The sequence below is a fragment of the Amblyomma americanum genome, chromosome 9 (assembly GCF_052857255.1).
Source record: "Amblyomma americanum isolate KBUSLIRL-KWMA chromosome 9, ASM5285725v1, whole genome shotgun sequence".
In the NCBI taxonomy this organism is placed as follows: domain Eukaryota; kingdom Metazoa; phylum Arthropoda; class Arachnida; order Ixodida; family Ixodidae; genus Amblyomma; species Amblyomma americanum.
The window spans coordinates 114414913-114435095 of NC_135505.1; the positions used below are offsets into that span (position 1 = coordinate 114414913).

Below are 20183 nucleotides of genomic sequence, written 5' to 3' on the forward strand. Positions count from 1 at the left end.
TAGTTTCCTTTAGTTTCCGGGGGTTTAACGTCCCAGGCCGAGTTAGGATGTGAGGGCGGCGTAGTGAAGGGCTCCGAAAATTTTGATCACCTGGCCTTCTTCACTGTGCTCTGATATCGCGCAGTACACGGGCCTCTAGAAATTAGTTTTGAAACAAAAGTAAAAACAGCGCGAATTTTTACACAAACCACCCAGAAAGGCCAGACAGGACGGGCGCTGACCTGTCCTGTCTGGTCTGAGCGCCCGTCCTGTCTGGTTTTTCTGTGTGGTTTGTGTAAAAATAAGCGCTGTTTTTATTTTTGTTACACAATGTTACACCAACTAGCCCGGCAAGAGGTACGGTTAATCTAGAAATTAATAATAATTGGTTTTGGGGCATATGAAATGGCGCAGTATCTGTCTCATATATCGTTGAACACCTGAACCGCGCCCTAAGGGAAGGGTAAAGGAGGGAGTGAAAGGAGAAAGGAAGAGAGAGGTGCCGTAGTGGAGGGCTCCGGAATAATTTCGACCACCTGGGGATCCTTAACGTGCACTGACATCGCACAGCACATGGGTGCCTTAGCGTTTTTCCTCCATAAAAACGCAGCCGCCGCGGTCGGGTTCGAACCCGGGAACTCCGGATCAGTAGTCGAGCGCCCTAACCACTGAGCTACCGCGGCGGGTACTAGAAATTCGCGTCCATCAAAATTCTACCGCCGCGGCCGGGATCGAACCCGCGTCTTTTGGGTCAGCAGCCGAACGCGGTAACCACGGAGCCGCCGCGGCGGCTTAATCGTTCATATACTTTTTCATGTACTTTTTTTCATATACTTTATAAATTTTTCATATACTTTTACTGCAGAATCCTACGACATTGCACGGATACTTCACCTGAAATATGCGATTCCGCTCATCTGCGCAGAGTTTATGTTGACAATACACACTCCTTTAAGCAAATTAGGTGGGTAAGAGAAGCCCACGAGACGAGCAAAACGCTTCCCCGCCTCTACGGAGCTGCGTCCGCCATCGCTAAAGCTGCCACGGGAGAGCATCATGTAATCGGCGCACGTAGCGCCTGCGAGGAGACAGGTGTAACGGGCGGAGAGAAAAAGCGCGAGGACCACGGAGGCGTCATGCCCGATCAACGCCGTGGAATTCCGCCGCAAGGGGAGGAGCGCGGCGCTGTCATCGCGCAACGAAACGTCAGCCTCGTTAAGTAGTAGCTCTGTGGCCTCGTTTCCTTGTAGTTCACCGGTTCGCCGCAGGACGACCGCTTGGCACGTTGCTCTCGGCGCGGTTGTTTCACTCCATCGCTGATGTAGCTGGCGCCATCTGCGAAAGCTTCTTGTAAACCGTACGTGCCCAAACAGTTCGTTGTAAGCAAAAATACTTTTTTTTTTTCTGTGACTCTGTAACGATGAAAATGTATAGTTATCTTATAAATATATCTCAAATACTGACTATTACTAATATACTGTATTTCAACTATTACCTGAATTCAGAGGTGCCTCTGCACAGGCACAGAGGCCGTTTTCCAGCTTCGACTGCAGTACCAAGAAGCCTTGTAGTGAAGTATAATGCAAGCCGTGGAAAAATCGTTGTTAGTAGATATGCGTAGGCCACCCTTGCAGCTTCAGGATCATTGTATTAAGCGACTTAATTCACCCCCGATTCGACTGCATTATTAAGTTTCCCGCCCTTCGCTTTTGGATCAAGCCACACCCTGAGCTTGGGCCAATAACGGAGAGCGAACGCAGGGCGTGGCGTAGGTGGCGTCCCAGCAGCCGGTGGCGAATAGCGGGAAATTCAAATATGGAATGTAGCTGGCCTCGGAATAGTTATACAAAACAGGCCGAGCTCTGCGCTACGTTGTTATGTGAGCTCTACACTACGTTGTTTGTTGTCTGTGCAAATCGGGTAGACGCGTTCTTTCCAGGCCCTTCCTAGACGTGAATGAGAAACGAGCTGAGCGGGAGCAGAAGGCCTTCATCACGAAGAGTCAGTAGTCACGAAGCGTCTGCTTCCCGGCGCACATATCTTCAGACACAAACAAGGCACACGCAGTCAAAACAAGGGACTGCTATACACCAGCGATAAGAAGCACCGTCCCACGTTCGAGGCGATGTACTGAGACTGTGGCGACGCGTGGTGAGCGGAGAAGACGAGGTGCGTCTTCGTCGGCTACGGAGGAAGGGCCTGGCGAGTGTAATGCCTCCTGGGGAGGCGAGAGGGGTGCAAAATATTCCGACGTGCGTGGGAGATTATCCGTGCGATACAGAAGGACCGCAGAACAGGTTTTAGGTCTATTTGTAGAGCGCGGCACAAGAGTTAGGTGGAGGTGAGGGACTGGCGCTGAAGGCGCGCTCATACGCACCGTACACGGAGACGGGCAATGGAATATTTCTGCCAGAGAGAAGAGGGCGCCCTGGCGGTTAGCTCCATAGATCGTTGTTATGCTTTTAACGAGTTCTTGGACTCTCACTCGGCGCCGTATAGGACAGACACACCCTTTCATGTCTCGTGTCCTGCATGAACAAAAAACGGGAAAAGCACAGGTAGCGCCGAAGTGTTACAAAAAGCGATTCAATTTTCTTCATTCTTAGTGTCGTCTTCATCTTCTAACGTTTCTTAAGCGTTAAAAGTAAACTTTGAAACAATCGTTTACCCGCCGCAGTGTCTCAGTGGTTAGAGCGCTCGGGCTACTGATCCGGAGTTCCCGGGTTCGAACCCGAGCGCGGCGGCCGCGTTTCGATGGAGGAGAAACGCTAAGGCGCCAGTGTGCTGTGCGATGTCAGTGCACGTTAAAGATCCCCTGGTGGTCGAAATTATTCCGGAGCCTTCCACTACGGCTGCCCTTTCTTCTTTCACTCCCTCCTTTATTCCTTCCCTTACGGCGCGGTTCAGGTGTCCGCCGATATGTGAGACATACTGCGCCATTTCATTTCATTAAAAACCAATTTTCAATTTAAACAATCATTTACTAACCTGCATGAAGCATTTAATGAACCCCAATGCAGCTGTAGCTCAAACGATAATATAATCCTGCAAAACGAGACCCGGTTATTGTGAAAAGCGCACAGCTTCGGTGACCACTTTATCAGGAAGACGGTTCAAAGAGGCTTACAGTAGAACTCTGAATACAGAGCGACTCATGCATGCAATTTGCTCGCTCTTCATATCTTTGAAACCGACACCATGGGCTCATTCTGATATACCCAGCCATAAAGGGTGCCCTAGTAGTAATAATGGTGAACGGGTGTAAGTGAAGCTTTGTAATGACATTCTTGAGGTACGTATCTAATCTACAAGTTAGGCGCAATCCAAAAGGTTTATCTGCAGGATTCTAAGTTGTAGAATGTAGGATTTATTGTGGACATGTATGGATTGCAAATTATAATACCCTCCCCGAAAAATGTATGTGCAGTTCAAGAATGTCATTATTGAATTGATAGGTGGGGAGAAAAAGAAAATAAACTTTAGGTCGCAGGACTGCTGTTTCACCACTTTTAATTTTAACATTATAACAAATAAAACACAGTACTGATACTCTGATACTCTATTTACTTCGAACGTTGAAATAATGTTAAGGATATATCATCAACTTTAACTGTAAATTTTTTTAACACTATATCACAACGTTCCAGTGTAACACACGACACTGCCGCTACATTCGCGACAATTTTACAACATTGTCCCAAGGTTCAGGGGCTACCGGGAAGCGAAATAAAGCCGAAGATGATGGAGACCCGGGCTCCCAGCTAATCTCTTGCCACACAGTCCCCCGACGGGCGCTATCAAACCAAGAGACTTGGGCACACCGGCGATAAGGGCACGGTCCCGCCTTTTTGAGATTATGCACAGTCTTCGACTGGTGTAGACAAAAAAGAAATGGTTCGGCGCGCGGAAACAAGGGGTGTTCCACGGCTGCGCCACATCGGACGTGCTTCGCAAGTGAAATGCCCGCCGCAGAAACCGGCCGCTCCTCCGAAGGTGTGTGTGGGTGCGTGGGGGGAGAAGGGGGAACGCTCTAACAGCTGAACGCGGTATTCCGTGCACTGCCTACTAAACGGCCGGTTCCTCGACGTGGTACGGCTGATAAGGCGGATTGCCCGTGGGGAGACTGCGCCGCCAAGCCTTGCCTAGCGAAGCCCCACTGTAATTACCCGGCAATCAACTCGCCGCCCTCCGGGCCGACTGAGGAAAAAGAGACCGTCGCTCGTGGTGCAGCGGCAGTACTGCGGCGACAAGGTCCCGGTGGAGTTCGCGTCTGGCCAATATGCGGGAAAGACGATCGGAGCCTCGTGGAGCCGTCTGGCAAGCCGGCGAAAGTAGTCAGCTTAGCTATGCAAAGATTCCAGATCAAGAAAGAGCCGGCGTACACCCCGTGCGCGTCTCTTCAATACACGGAGGTAAGGAAGTCTTTTTCCTCCTTGGGAGCGGTTGCTTGCGTAAAGAGGGCATCATCCGTTCACGGCGCGTGTTTAGCCCGTAATTGGCAGCTGTGGCTGTACATGAGGATGGGTTCGCTATCTCGTTAGCGGTCATATTACGTTGCGATCAACCCAGCGAGCTATGGGGAGGGAGATATTAATTTGAGCCAACGCTCAGTGTGGTACCGAGAAATGCGAGTTAGGTTTCTGGTTCAGCAAAATACGATAGCTCGGCCTTTCGTGAGTTTACCTGCCTTTTTTCGCAAGCAGCGAGGGCGGCTTTCAGTGTTCAGAAATTTGGATTCGGAATTCTTTTCTCTCCATTCCGATTGAGATTCGTGACCTAGGTAATGACATCGGGTGTCGTCGGTTTATCCCCCCCCCCCCCCCCATTTTTTTTCTTCGGTATCACATTTTGTTTTCGGTTTTCTTGTGCGTTAAAAAAAAGAGCGTTAATGGTGGCAATGCGGAGCTTTTTTTAATGTTCGGGGCCCTAGGTACTCAATTTCGGCTTTGTTAAGCGAAACGTTCCTCTTAACATCACCGCACAGTGCTTGTAAAACAGCCGATGGGCCATCACCTGTCCTTAACAAGAAATGTTCGCTCGGCTACTGATCCGGAGTTCCCGGGTGTGAACCGGACCGCGGCGGCCACGTTTCGACGGAGGTGAAACGCAAAGGCACCCGTGTGCTGTGCGATGCCAGTGCACGTTAAAGATCTAGTAGTAGTAAGCGGTTTTATTAAAATAATAATAAAAAGGAAGGAAAGGATTTTTGCTAGCCCCGGCATCTGCCATCGATACTGAAGCACCTGAGCTGGGGCAGCGGAAATAAAGGATAGACCTTCCTTTACGGCGCGGTTCAAGTGTCCGCCGAGATGCGAGACAGACACTGTGCCATTTTCTATCCCCAAAAACCAATTTTCATTGCATAAAAAGTTTGTATATATTACCTCTCTCCCTATCCTCTCTCCCTGTCCCTTCACCTCTTTCATTTCATTTTTCCATTCTGCCTGCTATCCTTTCTTTTCGCTGCTCCAGCTCAGGTGCTTCATTATCGATGGCAGATGTCGGGGCTAGCAAAAATCTTTTCCTTCCTTTTTATTATTATTTTAATAAAGCCACTTACTAGTACTACTTTTCGCTCTTTTAAAACATTTAAGATTTCTGTTTTGTGTGAAAGTAGCCTCTTGGTTTTTAGGAACGAGTGATCTATATATCAGTTGAAGTATACTTCAATGTGCTTCGAGTCTCGGATTTGCAGACATAGAGGTGGCATTGAATAAGAGAACGAATAGGAGGAAAGAAATAGTTCAGCAAGGAGAACGAGTGAAGAGAATATGGCTTGGGCAGGGTATAGAATGCGCGGAGCATGGAACGGAAGGTCAGACCGTAGTAAGAGAGCGCACTACAAGGACGTGGAGAAGAAGGCCTCGGCGGCGGCAGGGCCGGTCTTTGTTCCTTACCGCGTGAATGCGGAGGCTAGTTGAGAAAGAGGGGCAGCTGGCTTTTGAAGTGCAGCTCTGCTTGCGTTCGCTACACCGCCGCAGAAATGACACGCGGGAGATACGGAAGAAGTTCCCTTTTGTGTACGTTTGCCGAAAAGAACAATGACACTGTCTAGTACTAAGACTGGGGCTTCTGAACCTGGACAAAAAAATAAAGACGCGGGACACTATCGGCGATAACTCTGTCTACATCACCGCGTTGTGTTTTCAGAAAGAAATGCAAGTGAGTTTATGCGGTGCTCAAAGCTGGTGCTGTGCTGAGTTGCTGTATGCTAGGATTCTCAAACTCGTTTCAGCGTTTTTATGGAGGAAAAACGCTAAGGCGCCCGTGTGCTGTGCGATGTCAGTGCACGTTAAAGATCCCCAGGTGGTCGAAATTATTCCAGAGCCCTCCACTACGGCACCTCTTTCTCTCTTTCTTCTTTCACTCCCTCCTTTATCCCTTCCCTTACGGCGTGGTTCAGGTGTCCAACGATATATGAGACAGATACTGCGCCATTTCCTTTCCACCAAAAACCAATTATTATTATTAACACGGGCCGCATTGAAAAACTCTTTCCCCCACGGGAAGGTAGCCGGAGAAGAGAAAGGGAAAAAGTAGGCAATATTAAACCAGAATAAATTTAACAAAAAAAATGAAGCCAAAGCGAATCAATCTAAAGCACGGGAGAAAAAGGCCACTCGTTCACCTGAACTTGTTTTTTTTTCGATTGTATTTTTCTGTCGTGTTCAAAGTTTTCAAGTCCTTATTGCGAAAACCGATGTATTGGCATAGGCAGAGAAACCTGGGCGTCGAAGAATTATTTAAGGTTATTGATTATCAGACGGGAAAAATGATTGGTGGATGTGTGTTTTAATGATTAATGGAGATGTTTACCTAGAAAAAAATGGACATGTGCATTATGAAACCTGATTTGAAAGAGGTGCGATAGCAGTTAGATTTCCCCTCGATGATTAGTTTCATGTTTTACTCCATTGAATGCTTTTACTCTAAGGCGAGTCTTCACACACGCGACATAGTTTTTCTGGAGGATGGCGCCTCTGTAAGGTGAATGTGGGGTTGGTTTTGTTGCTGGTGCAGCTGACTTCCCACTGTGTCCTGGAATTCCATTTTGGCGTGGCTTTTTCGTACTGCTGCTGCCCGGGCTTCTGGAGTGTTTTGGCTTCACTCGTAGAGGCTTCACACGGACGACGCCGACTTTTTCGCCAAGTGCATGTGCTAGTGCTATCGCAGTAAAAGGGTTCAAAAAGGGGGGATGAGGGATGAATGAAGCTCGTTCGGAAAAATGACTGAAGCCTTAAGGAGCTGCGAGCCGCACACAGCCCACAGGACGCGTGTTTGAGACCACTGTTGTATAGTGTTCACCTGATTGCCTTTGAAAGGGTTATTGAACTTAATTTGACGCGTTTGAAAAGAAGATGCTGCTCGGTAAACATTAAAAAGAAATGAGAAAGAACCACGAATTATGGACAGAAGCGCCAATTGTTGGTTATCAGAACTATCGGCCCTTTAATACAGCTTCAGCTAGAAGCTCTTAAGCCAGAGCGTTCGGTACTGAGCCGTGTAGAACTACGCAGATGCAAGTGTACTAGGCGGAGAGGGTAGGGGCAATGATCGTCTTACTCTCGGCTGGCCCTTGAAGCACGCCGTGAAGGAAGGGATGAAAGAGGGAGTGGAAGGAGGGAAGGAAAAGGAAAGAAGTTACACAGTAAAGAGCGCCGCATGAATTGAGACCTCTTAAGGTACGTCTTTAACGTGCAGTGACAGCTCGCAGCACGTGTTTTTACATTTCGCCTACAGCAAAATTTGGCCGCCCTGTCTGTAATAAGATCCCACTTCGTGAGGCCCGGGAGGCGAACCCCATGATATACGGTGTTAGCGCATGTTAAGTTATGAGGAATGGAAAGGCGCGGAAACGGGCTCAGTCTGCGTGGACACCTCAACCACGTCGTCAGGAAAGGGTCGAGAGAAAAGTATCGGACAGAAGTCCAGGTGTGGGTCCTACGTACTTCATTACCAGAAATTCAGGATATAAACACTTCTAGTTCCCCTCGCTGGTACCATGTGGCGCATGGCTTTGAACATTAAAAATAGGGTGTTGGCATCATCTGTGGCGTCATTAAAAATGAATGACCTATTGGACGCAGAACACAGCGTGATATGCAGCTAGGCTTAGCGGCACTGGTTAGGAGCTTTCCCGAAGTCCTGGTAACGGTTCTATAATAATAATAATAATAATAATAATAATAATAATAATAATAATAATAATAATAATAATAATAATAATAATAATAATAATAATAATAATAATAATAATAATAATAATAATAATAATAATAATAATAATAATAATAATAAAATTCTTTATTGGTGCAATGCCATGGTAAATATAAGGGCCTGTCCAAGACAACCAAGGGCATGTGGTGCAGTGCGCAGAAACATGGGTAAGTCAGAGCATATGGCACTTTCAGTTCAGATCGAAAAACAAGTAGAGTAAAATTAAGAAACAGGCAGGAAGAAAAGGGGAGGGAAAGGAGAGAAGGACCATGGTATCCGCCCTGTCTCTTTCTTCTTTCACACTCTTCTTCTTTCCTTCCCCTAACGGGCGGTTGAAGTGTTCACCGAGAGTCAGACAGTTACTGCCCTTTTCCTTTCCTCAGAAACCCAACTACACACCTTCACACTGGCGGTGTCCCCTTGGGAGCAGACAGTGAAGCACTTACGACACCCCTTAGGTTCCAGATATGTACAATGTGAAAACGAGTGGTCCTTCTCAGCACTCCCGAGATTCTGGCCTTCAAGGGTGTGATAAGTGTCCGATTACACCACAGAAGAGCTGGCCCTATGGCCTAAGGGCTTGCAGCCAATGGTGTGCGCTGCTTTCTACGACACCTTAGGATTCTTCCGCACGTGAATGTAATCTTGGGGCCGACGACCGCGAGCCTGGCTAATCTTGAAACCTTGCTCTGCCTCGTCTGCGTCGCCTTTTAACGACCCTGTGTATGAGACGTCAGATGTTTGCACAAGAGGTGATTCCCAACTAGCATTGTTCTTGTTCATTGTTTCACCCCTAGGGAGCGCAGCATTCCTGGAGCAGTCTCTGATTCTTGATAAGCGGCGACGAAACTGCCGTTGAGTACAAAGCGAAGCGGTGTAGCAAAAATAAAAATAAAACGCCCGTAGAGTCATGCTGTAATTGCGTGGACGCGAAAAACACGCTCTTCAAATCATATAAATGAACACAATTCTCTTTAGATACCTAGTTAAAGATGACCCTTAACCACGAACTCCACATTCGTTCTACGATGCGAAATCCTGCAAAAAAGTAACCTCCACATTAAAAATTTTTTAACTTTCTTCGTTGTCTTTTATGAAAAAGTGGCGATATGTGAATGGTGGATGTGCCAACTAACTTTGGGCCAAAAAACTTAGATGGTAATGAAGTGCCAGCTAGACCTTCCACACTAAACTGGAAGTTACATATGACATAAGTAAAGTTCCGAAACATGTCAGCATTTAACACGCAAAAACAGGAAAGGTGCCGGTCCTCTGTAGTATTGGACTGAATACCAACGAAAGATGGGGTTCCTGCAGAGTACTGGAGTGAATACGAAACGAAGATGGGGGTCCTGCAAGGTATCGGAATGAATACCAAAGACAGGGGGGGGGGGGGGGGGTCCTCAGAGTACTGAAGAGAGTGTGATCAATGGAAGGAGGGTGTCCTGCAGAGTGTTGGAGGGAATACGAAAGGAAGGTGGAGGTCCTGCAGGGTATCGGAGTGAATACCAAAAGAAGGTGGGAGTCCTCAGAGTTTTGAAGGGAGTACCAAAGGAAGGTAGAGGCCCTGCAGGGTATTGGAGTGAATACGAAAGGAAGGTGGGGTCCGGAACGGTATTTGAGTGAATGCAAGGTTAGGGTCGTAAGAGTAATGAAGTTAGTACCAACGCTAGGCGGGGGTCCTGCAGAGTATTAAAGTGAATTCGAAAGGAAGGTGGGAGTCCTGCAGGGTATCAGAGGGAAAACCAAAGGAAAGTGGGGTCCTGAGAGTTTCAAGTGAATACCAACGAAAGGTGGGGGTCCTGCGGAGTAATGGGTTTATAACATAAAGGAAGGTAAAGGTCCAGGGAGTGTCGGAGCTTATACCAAAGGAAGGGGGGTGTCCTGTCGAGCCTTGGAGTCAATACCGAAGAAAAGAAGCACGAAAGGTGTGGTTTCTGCAGAGAATTGGAGTGAATAGAAGAGGAACGAACAGGTTATCATGAGTTTTGTGTGAATCGGTAAGCTGACGAAATATACACTTTTCAATCCGCACCAAAGCAAAGGTATGAGCAGTGACAATGAAGCGCGCCGTAGTGTGTGGCCGGAAGTTGTTTTGACCATCAGAGGTTTGTTGTTTTGTACCGAACTCTCAGTGCAGGAAACTTCTGGGGTCTTGAACTCCGTCAGAATGTATTCACCGCTGCCAGGATCGAACTTAGGGACTTGTACCCAGCAATATAATACCACCGAATACACTCCACGAGAGATCGCGAATGGCGCAGATTGAATAAATTTTATTCATACTGGTTCATTTGTAGCGCAGGCACTGGATATGAAGTAACAACGACTGTTTGTATGAATTTAACAGCGATGGCTGCATATCAGTTTTCATGTAGTTTAAAAGCAGGAAATAATAACTCCGGTTCAGCAGCAGTTGAAGGATATTTTTAACAGTGAGAGCTTAGAATTGTAAGTAATCATAAAAGAATTGTGCAAAATTGGCAGAGAATTCATTTAACACGGAAAGTGCCTGCCAAGAAACGTTTGTAACAGTTTAAAAGTCTAAGGTGGTCAGTAGTAGTGCCAGTATTAAACCGTACTTTAAAAGCAGTTTAGCGCTAGTTTTAGCAGCGTGGGCACAACGAATAGGCCAAACCTCCGGTCAAAGCTCTTTCTATTTCCGTCCCCCCTTTTGTATTCGTGCTGTTGACGATACACAACACTCCAGCGCGCCGCGCTGCCCTTGCTTTCAGCGCTCTTTCTTTTTCGGCTTCCGTCGGCTGCTTCTCGGCTGGTGTCGGTTGCTGACGTACGCGATGTCTACGTCGACTGCTGCCTCCTCACACTGTTGATGTTTTGCCTTTGCTTCCCGCCGCTGCTTGCTAGCGTGGCGCCTTCGTTTCCGAAGGTTCTGCCACCGCCGCGTGTTGTCGTTAGCATTGAGCGTCCCTGACGCGTGTCTCGTTAGTCGGCCAACCGACCTCGGTATCACATGGACGCGGCGTCGGCGGCGTCGGTTTTGCTTGCCGGCTACTGTGCGTATCTTACTTCTCGGCACCCCTGAGCGCACCGTGCCTTCTTGCTAGCGAGACGACACCGGACACCGACGCGCTGTTCTGAGGCAGAGACGTGCGCGTGATACCGTCGCCGACATCGGCCTCGTGGTATCAGCAGACGCGCCGTTCTTCCTAATCTCCTTCTTTTAGTCTTCTTCGTGCTCTTCCTCATCAGACACTTTTATCTCACAGACAACGCTGCCTGCACAGCGCTGAATGGGCCCACGTTGGCTTGTTGTTCGACTTTGCCACGGAATGAATGAATGAATGAATGGTACTGAAAAGTAGAAGGCTCGATTCCTGGCTTGATACCAAGTGGAGCATTGTTATCCACTGCCCCCCCCCCTCTCCCCCTCATTTTAAATGCTAATCACGTCGCCTACTTCGAAATGGGAGCCCTTTGAACGCCTTTGTTCGCTTATTCGTCGTTACGTGGCGCCAAGTATGGGTAGCGGTGGCTTACGTTGTAGCGAGCTGCCGGCATGAGTGGAGAATGCTCTCTAGAACGCAGCTTTGGAAAGCGTCGCCTCGTGGCGAAAAACGACAACGAAAATATGTTTGCCTTTTTCCCGCGATGTGGCGCTAGTTGATAAGTGCTCTCTCCCTCTCACTGAACGTGCAGAGGAGGCACAATGACTAAACAGTTGGAGAGCTTAGGAAAGTGCACTAGGAGAGGGCTTGATATGCCATAACCGGCTGAGGTGGACCGCGTTGAAGTCCAGGGGCGTTTCTGGCTTTGCTTTTAGACCTGGTGCCTGCTAACGGCCAATACGTCTTCGCTAGTACTCTGCCAAAAGCACGAGGGTTCGCAAGAGTTTGTATGAAACGCATACTTGCCACCACTTGTAAGTATCTAACGAGTCGTTATATTTTTGTTCTCTTAGGCTCTTCGGCTCTTCGGCTCTAGGCTCTTAGGCCTCTCTGGGTAACTACTATGACAGGTTTTCTGAGTGCAAATTTTCACACTGTAGCACTTCGTGTCCGCAATCACGGCGTGCCTCGAAGCCCACACGCGGCTTCAAAACATTGCATTCCACATATCTCACTATCTTTTCCCTCGTAATAGTATCCTACGTGGTAGCTGCGGAAAAACTAGATCTCAGGAGCAAGAGAAAGTATAGACACGACAACCATTAGACGTAGAATGAGGCCGCAGGAGAAATTTCTTCCTGTGCAGGCTTGTATCGCCTCTACGAGAGAAACCTCTTCCTGCGCTGCAGACTTGTATCGCTGAAAGCAGAAACAGATTCCCCCCCCCTCGTCTCGTCAAGCATTGCGAGCACGAAGTGACAAATGATGCCAGCGGCAGCGTCTGTGAAATGCGAGCGCTGCTCGCGCGATATAGATTCTCCCTCTCGTGCGACACTGGGGCGGCGCTGTCGCAGCGACGCATCTCGGAACCACTATCGGGGAGCTACGCTGCTGGCATAGCCACGCAATCTGGGCTGACCCGCTAAGATTTCATGTGACTGACGCCAGACGCGGGCGTGTGCGTGATAAGGGGCGCCCGGCGAGATAGCCCGCGGTCAGGAGGCGTGCTTGAAGGAGGAGGAGGGTGAGGCGCACGTGGTTTCGCGTCCTGTGGTGACGTGGAACGCAAACTTGGCACAGCCAGCATTGGAGACCACATGGTGTCAGGCGCGATTTCGAAACAAGCGACGACGCGTAAATTCAGCCTCGCTTATGCGCTGTACCCGCCGCGGTGGCTCAGTGGTTAGGGCGCTCGGCTACTGATCCGGAGTTCCCGGGTTCGAACCCGACCGCGGCGGCTGCGTTTTTGTGGAGGAAAAACGCTAAGGCGCCCGTGTGCTGTGCGATGTCAGTGCACGTTAAAGATCCCCAGGTGGTCGAAATTATTCCGGAGCCCTCCACTACGGCACCTCTCTCTTCCTTTCTCCTTTCACTCTTTCCTTTATCCCTTGCATTACGGCGCGGTTCAGGTGTCCAACGATATATGAGACAGATACTGCGCCTTTTCCTTTCCCCCAAAACCAATTATTATTATAATTATTATAATTAGTATTATTATTATGCGCTGTAACGTGGATGGTTACGCTGTTCAAGAGCTAAATTATGAGTACAGTTGAACCTCTTCATAAGGAAGCTGAGGGTGTCCGGCGATTACTTCGTAATAGCAGTAGCTTCGCTATAGCCCTTGTTGGCCGAGATTCCAAGTGCAATCGTAATACTTCCGTTGTATCCATTGTTTCGTTATAAGCCGTATACTTATAGCCGTAGTCAAGTCAAGAGAGATTTAGTTGCATCATTATGAGGCGGGCAGGCTCAGGCAAAAAGCGAACGATTTTCGCTCGAGGAAGCCCCAGCCCCCCTAAAGGGCACACAGCAGGGGCAAACGGAAAAAAGAAAAAAAGAATCCATACACATTAGGTAACAGAATAAAATACAAGAAATTCAGGACCACAGATACAAACTTTTCTCATTGATATGCAAAGCATAGGCGTTAATAGAGATGCAAATGTCATACGTGTCACATTTTAACACAAAATCAGTACATAGGCTTACAGAAAATACTCTCCTAGAGTTTGTGAACTAGATGCTTCAAGAAAAAAAAAAGCGTTCAAAGATGAGTTTATTTTAGATGTTTTAGTTTAGATGAACCATGTTCGACTGTAGCAGAGAGTAGAGACACCAAATTTTTGGATCCATGTTTTCTGCTTTGGAATGACGCACTAGACAATATTATATATATGTCTTGACGTGGAATGATGCTACGCCAGCTGAATTATTTATAATGGAATATTTTTCTTGCGTCGTTTCGGTTTCAACAGCAGAACGATTACTGTGATGCCATAGATAATGCGAGGCCACGTAACGCAGGCAAAAACTGCCCTATAATCGCTGCTTTTAAGTCTTTTGCCACTTCACCCCATGGGCACGCTTGCGTAAGAGCTGGCGTGAGTTAAACCGAATAGAGCAGCCACTAAACAGGCATGCTGCCGTTTTTGTATGCTTCACGTGACCTGAACTCGTCTTGTACGTCACAGCCGTCGTTCGGGTGTTGAAACAGGAAACGGAACAGCACGAAAAAAAAACAAATTACAAATAATTTACGCTCGTTGGCGCAATACACGTTTCCGTCTTTGTGTTGTAATATGCTGCGCATCATTCTCAAGAAAGCAAACACAACTAAAACTTATAAGTCTCTATTCCTCCAAGCCGCTGGGTACGCAGCCAAGGAAAGCGCAACAAACACTCGTGGTTATGGCTTGTAACGATTATAAAATTGTCTACAAGTGCAGACATGTTTGATGACGCACTGAGGTCTACTCCAGAGATTTTTCGTTCTTAATAAAGATCGATTACGCCGCTCTGGACATATCGATGTTTTATTCGGTATTAAAAGACGCATTTATTTCTGAGAAAACTGAGTTGAAAAGTTTTCGCGCCACTAAATTCAAACTTGCGATGCCTAGACTTGAACGGTCTCCATGATCAGTATATGAAAACGAATGGCAGAGATCTGCGCCCAAAGAACTCTCTTTACACAACAGTTATCTGGTAAGGTTGTCGGTGGCGACATCTGTCTTTAATTGTTTGACCTTTTCTTCGCATATAAAATATAAAAGCCATGTTTTCAGGGAAAGTGGCTTTTTGGCCATAAGAACGCGGTAATCTGCTGTTGCAGGCCTGCTTGAATTTATCCTCAATCATCTTCTATACTTTTGCATTTGTTGTACTATTTAATGAGCCCGACAAATCTAAGCACGACCGCGATATAAAGTAGTTCGAGGTATACGTGCAAGACTGGTCGGGAAGAGGAGCGAGAACTGAGGCTGAATCTGGGGCTCCAGAGTGGTAACATAGAAGTACTACAGATGGCGCTTTCTTATATGCCACCACGGTGTATTCTTCCACCGTGTATGCCACTTAAGGTAGGGATAGGCTGAAGTTAGTGGGTCGACGCTGTTTGCGAACATGCCGTTAGAGATAAGCTACCGCTCATGAACATAGGTAATAGCAAAAATATCGCAGGAGGACTAGATTTCCCGCTTGAAAGCACCCAAGAAATGGAGCCGTGGCGGCATCTGCCGCCAGAAAAGGAAAGCTTGTTTTTTCCTGCATTGTCCAGCAGATGGCGCCACAATAAAAATCTTCTGGTAGATACGCAGATGCGAACAAACCCGCGGACGTGGAGTAGCGGAAACCAGGGAAGGACAGTTGGAGGATTGCTGCCATAAAAATACGGGTAACCTAGAGTGATGAAAGCGATCCTTAATTATCCTTATCTTAAAGATAATTAATGGATTATCCGGTGTTGACTGCTCAAACCTCATATTCTGACAAGGAGGTGACATAAAAAGAATCGTAAAACAACAATATTAACTGGTGAAAGCCGCTTCCTACACGTTCCAAGGCATATCGTTGAACCATCCAACCATATATCGATTCGAGATTCAATTTTTCTGATTTATGGCATTTAATGAGAACGTCGCGTTGTTCGAAGTGAAATATGAGCCATAAAAACAAAATTTACTACCCTCAACTCCGTTTAAATGAGGTTTAGCTTTTTACGCTACGCGCCGTTAGAGTATACAAAAAAGAGGATCACGCTTGACTCGAATGTATTAATATACTCAACACCGTATCTTCCTACATCGAAGCCTGCTATGAAAGAGGATAAGACGATCAAGCAATGGCATGGACAGGTCTTCGTGATCGGGCAAGATTTGACACAAGGCACCACCAATAAAGGCTAAGGTCGGCAGTCGTTTATTCTAGAGCGTCAATATTAGAACTCTCCAGCAAGAAACGAGCGAGGCATCTCCTTAACAGTCTGATACCATGATACCCCAGTGTACTACTAATCAAATGTGGCAATCTAAGGATGTTTATTTATTACTTTAATCAATCGATATGTGCTACAGCCTCAACGAGGCTATTACAAGTTTGGGACAAACGAAAAAAAAGAGATCATACAGAAATGTGTAGAAAGAGGCTCGCAAGCGGCCTTCTAATGTCAAAGAACGATCATTTCCTGGTAAAGAGTTCTGTACTTCGATGCTGCCAGGAAAGAAAATACTGTAATCGGACAAACCAGTACGGCCACGAATGGAACAAATGTTCAAGTCGTGGGGATTCCTTGTAGATGCAGGTTTGCTATATGTCAGACAATTAGCTAGTTATGAGAAACGAGGTGAATTGTTAACGTGTACGTTAATCTGAGGTATTCAAAAGTACGACATGCGGCAAGAGTAGTGAGACCCCAATGGAGGAAGAAATAAAGACGTGCAAAAGTTCATTCATTTAAAGAAAAAAAAAACTTTTTGTTGTTCTTCTCAAAGTCAGGAGGTGAAAAAAATTATTTGCGAACATCAAGTCGCATCATTATCAATTAATTTGTGAAGCGTGAGTTGATGTGGCCTCGTCGACTGTTTTTACTGCCAAAAAGAACAAAAATGCACTGCCACGCAGAACACGACAAAATATAACGAAGACTTGTAGTTTTACGAGATATCAGTTTCGTATCTGTTATGAGCCCGCTCCTCTCATGAAATATAAATTATCGATAGTTTCTATGAAAGTCGCTGGTAATGAGAAAATCAGGCTTTTCATTAGATAGCGATTTACCCTGACGTTTATTCATCATCATCATCATCATTTATTGATCCCTTAAGGACCCTTCACAGGGTATTACATAAGGGGGGGGGGGCGACGTACGTAGGACAATACAAGAACAAAGTCAAAGAGGTTGAAAAAAAAACAAATCTAGCAAAACACACACACACACACACACACACACACACACACACACACACACACACACACACACACACACACACACACACACACACACACACACACACACACACACACACACACACACACACACACACACACACACACACACACACACACACACACACACACACACATATATATATATATATATATATATATATATATATATATATATATATATATATATATATATATATATATATATATATATACGAGGGCAATTAGGACAACGAATACAATCAGTAACATCAAATGAGAACAGAATTAAAACAGTTACAAAAAAAATGAATTCAGTAGAGAAAGGGATTTACAAACGAGTGGCTCAAGCACATCAAACTATGGGCGAGAAAAGAAATATAGACAAATTCAATGTTCAAACAAAGACAGTAACCGGTCTTTGAATTTGACAGGGTCACTTTCCATGACAGTAGAATCTGACAACTCATTCCATTCCTGTATTGCGATTGGTAGAAATGATTTATTAAAAGCAGATGTTGATCCATGCAGGCGCTGTATACTTAAGCTATTTAAGCTATTGAATGGATGAAGAAAAGATTGGCGCAGATAAGTGAAATGATAGAATATCTTGTGAAAGAGGCATGTCGTGATATCTTGCGGCGAAAGACCAATGAGGGGAGATCCAGTGATGATTTTATACTGCTGATACTTATTTTGTAGTCGTATTTTTAAGATATAAAGCGAGCGGCGCGGTTCTGCACAGGTTCTAAAGAGTTGATAAGTCTCATGTGGACATCAGATTGCGCATGCGTATTCGAGTTTGGATCGTACGAAGGTTTATTCTTAGGATAGGAGTGTTGTTCCTCATTTACCTTTCTGATCTGGCTTACGACGCTCAGTTTTTGCGTGTGAAGTATTTGGTTGATGGCGGGGCCGTCGTTGAATTCTTGTCACCATGTGCAACTTAAGTTATGACACGGCATGCCACAACCTCAACGTACGTGCATCACAAAAGAATTTGAACGTTTACTCGTTTCGATACCAAAAAAAAAGGGTTTGTTTTCTCAAATTAAGTTGTTGGTCTTGCGCAGATCAAACAGGCCGACAATGGTGACGAACCCACGGTTCCCGCCCACGGAATCTCCTTGTTCCTCGCCACCGTGTTCGTGGTGGGAGGAGTGGCCGGAATCGGCATCCTGGCTCTACCGTACTCCATAGTGCTGACGGGTGAGTGTGTACCCAACGAGATAGCGTTAGGGATTCCATTGTCCAGAAAATCCGGCGTCATCGTCGGCGTTGTGAGCGATAACACTATTTCACAAGCTATATCATCACGTTGTGCTTCACAACTATTTCGTGTCACCCCCCGAATACATTTCACGTCGCATCGATCACCGCCACAAGGTTGGCATCCCAACATGCCACACCAAATCTTCTTTTCAGTCATATCTTCCCCGCACATCTGTGGAATGGAACCGCCTTCCCCCCGATATTACAGCCATTCCTGATAATAAAATCTTTCATGACGCTGTAGCTATTATTGTTTACTCTGAAGAAAGTTGATTCTGTGCTTTATCTGCTTCCATTGTATTGTATACATTGTTTCTATACTATTTACGTTTTCTGGATGTTGTTATTTGTTTTATTCTGGAGGAAATTTATTTTGTAATACCTATTTTCTCTGTATTCTATTTCATTGTTGTTTATCCTAATTAACCCACTCCCCTCTGTAATGCCTTTGGCCCTGAGGATAAAATAAATAAATAAATAAATAAATAAATAAATAAATAAATAAATAAATAAATAAATAAATAAATAAATAAATAAATAAATAAATAAATAAATAAATAATGTGGCCCAGACGGCACCCCCCAAGAAGCAGCCTTGGTCAGGCGACCTTGTGGCGTCATCACAACCTGCCCACAGGATTGTGAGCAAACTAACCGCCCTGCACGTCCTTTACGAAAAATTTCTTTACAGAGTCTATAGACTGTCCATTGACTCCTGTGTATAAAGTCTATAGACTCTCTATAGAAAAAGCCTAGAGAACAGTCTACAGGCAATACGAATCCTATAGACGGTCTATAGACAATGTATAGATTTCTGGCCATACACATTTAGTATATTTTTGTGTTTAGATAGTCTATAGAGTATGAACAAACAAAAATAACTCTCTATAGGAAGGCAATAGAGCCATCTTTGTAAGGGGTGGCAGTTAAATCAATGACTGATTGCGACAGGTTGCTCGGGAACAGCAAATTGGGTCGCACTAACACCACCGGTAGCAGCACCTGCCATCGCAGGGCATGGCGCACCCCTTAACCGCTGCACCATTGAACGAGGAGGGGTTTCAGGACTCCCAGCGATATATGAATTTTAAGTTGAGAATGACCAATTCCGCGTGTATAGGCATTAACTCATTTACGGTGTCGCGTTATGTCCTTTAGACGCAGCTTAAGAGTCCCCACCAATTTTTAACTATTCAGTTTGATAACGTGTGCACAAATACAAGATTGTGTAATAAAGAATGTGACTTACCGGTCAACAGAACAAGCAAGTCTGCCTGGAACAAAAAATACATAAAAGAGTAGGCAAACTATATACGGAATCAGCTGGTGCTATCTTATAGACAATTTTTTCTTGGCAAGATATGGATATAATTTTTTTTTAGTACAAGTGCTTGCACAGACAAGTTCGTGCCGCCTTGTTGAAACAAAAAGAAATAAATACCGCAGAGAACGACGTATAAAAGAAAGATGACCGCAAAAGGCGAGCGCTGTATAACAGCCGTATCATTTAAATCATTAAACAAATCACAGAAACAAGCGTTCTTCCACATGCAAAAAGAAAACCTTGGGGCGCATACGCCTCGGAGAGTTTAGACGGCACCGGCGGAAACCTGCCCCGATACGAAGAGCTTTGTGCTGAGAATATCGGGCAGGAAAATTAACTGTTCTCTAATCTTTTGATCCTTCGTGTTTGGCGACACAGCGCCCGCCTTCCCACATCGCCAATAGCAACTCACTACTAGCAAGGAAATGAAATGTTCATTTCATTTTCCTTGCCTTAGGGCGCGGTTTGGGTGCCCAGCAAGATATGTTTCTTTTCCTTACATTGTCCAACGGGCAAGACGTCGCACCGAACGGACGATAGCGATCCCCGCAGTCCTTGGAAACGCTGCAACGTGCTGTCGCACACCGCTCTCAAAGACAAAGCTTAGGCGTCCTCCAC

The 20183-nt window shown here is 46.0% G+C and overlaps 1 protein-coding gene across 4 annotated transcripts in view; it reads left to right on the forward strand.

The window, feature by feature from the left end:
• LOC144104145 (uncharacterized) overlaps positions 1–20183 on the forward strand; it is a 126348-nt gene that overhangs the window by 85611 nt on the left and 20554 nt on the right. For 3 of the 4 annotated variants that reach the window (XM_077636981.1, XM_077636980.1, XM_077636979.1), the window contains one exon: positions 18044–18179. In XM_077636981.1, coding sequence (XP_077493107.1) covers positions 18044–18179 — 136 coding nt within the window. Of the gene's footprint in view, positions 1–4104; positions 4392–18043; positions 18180–20183 lie in introns of those variants that run through there. The other variant, XM_077636982.1, reaches the window with a different exon arrangement.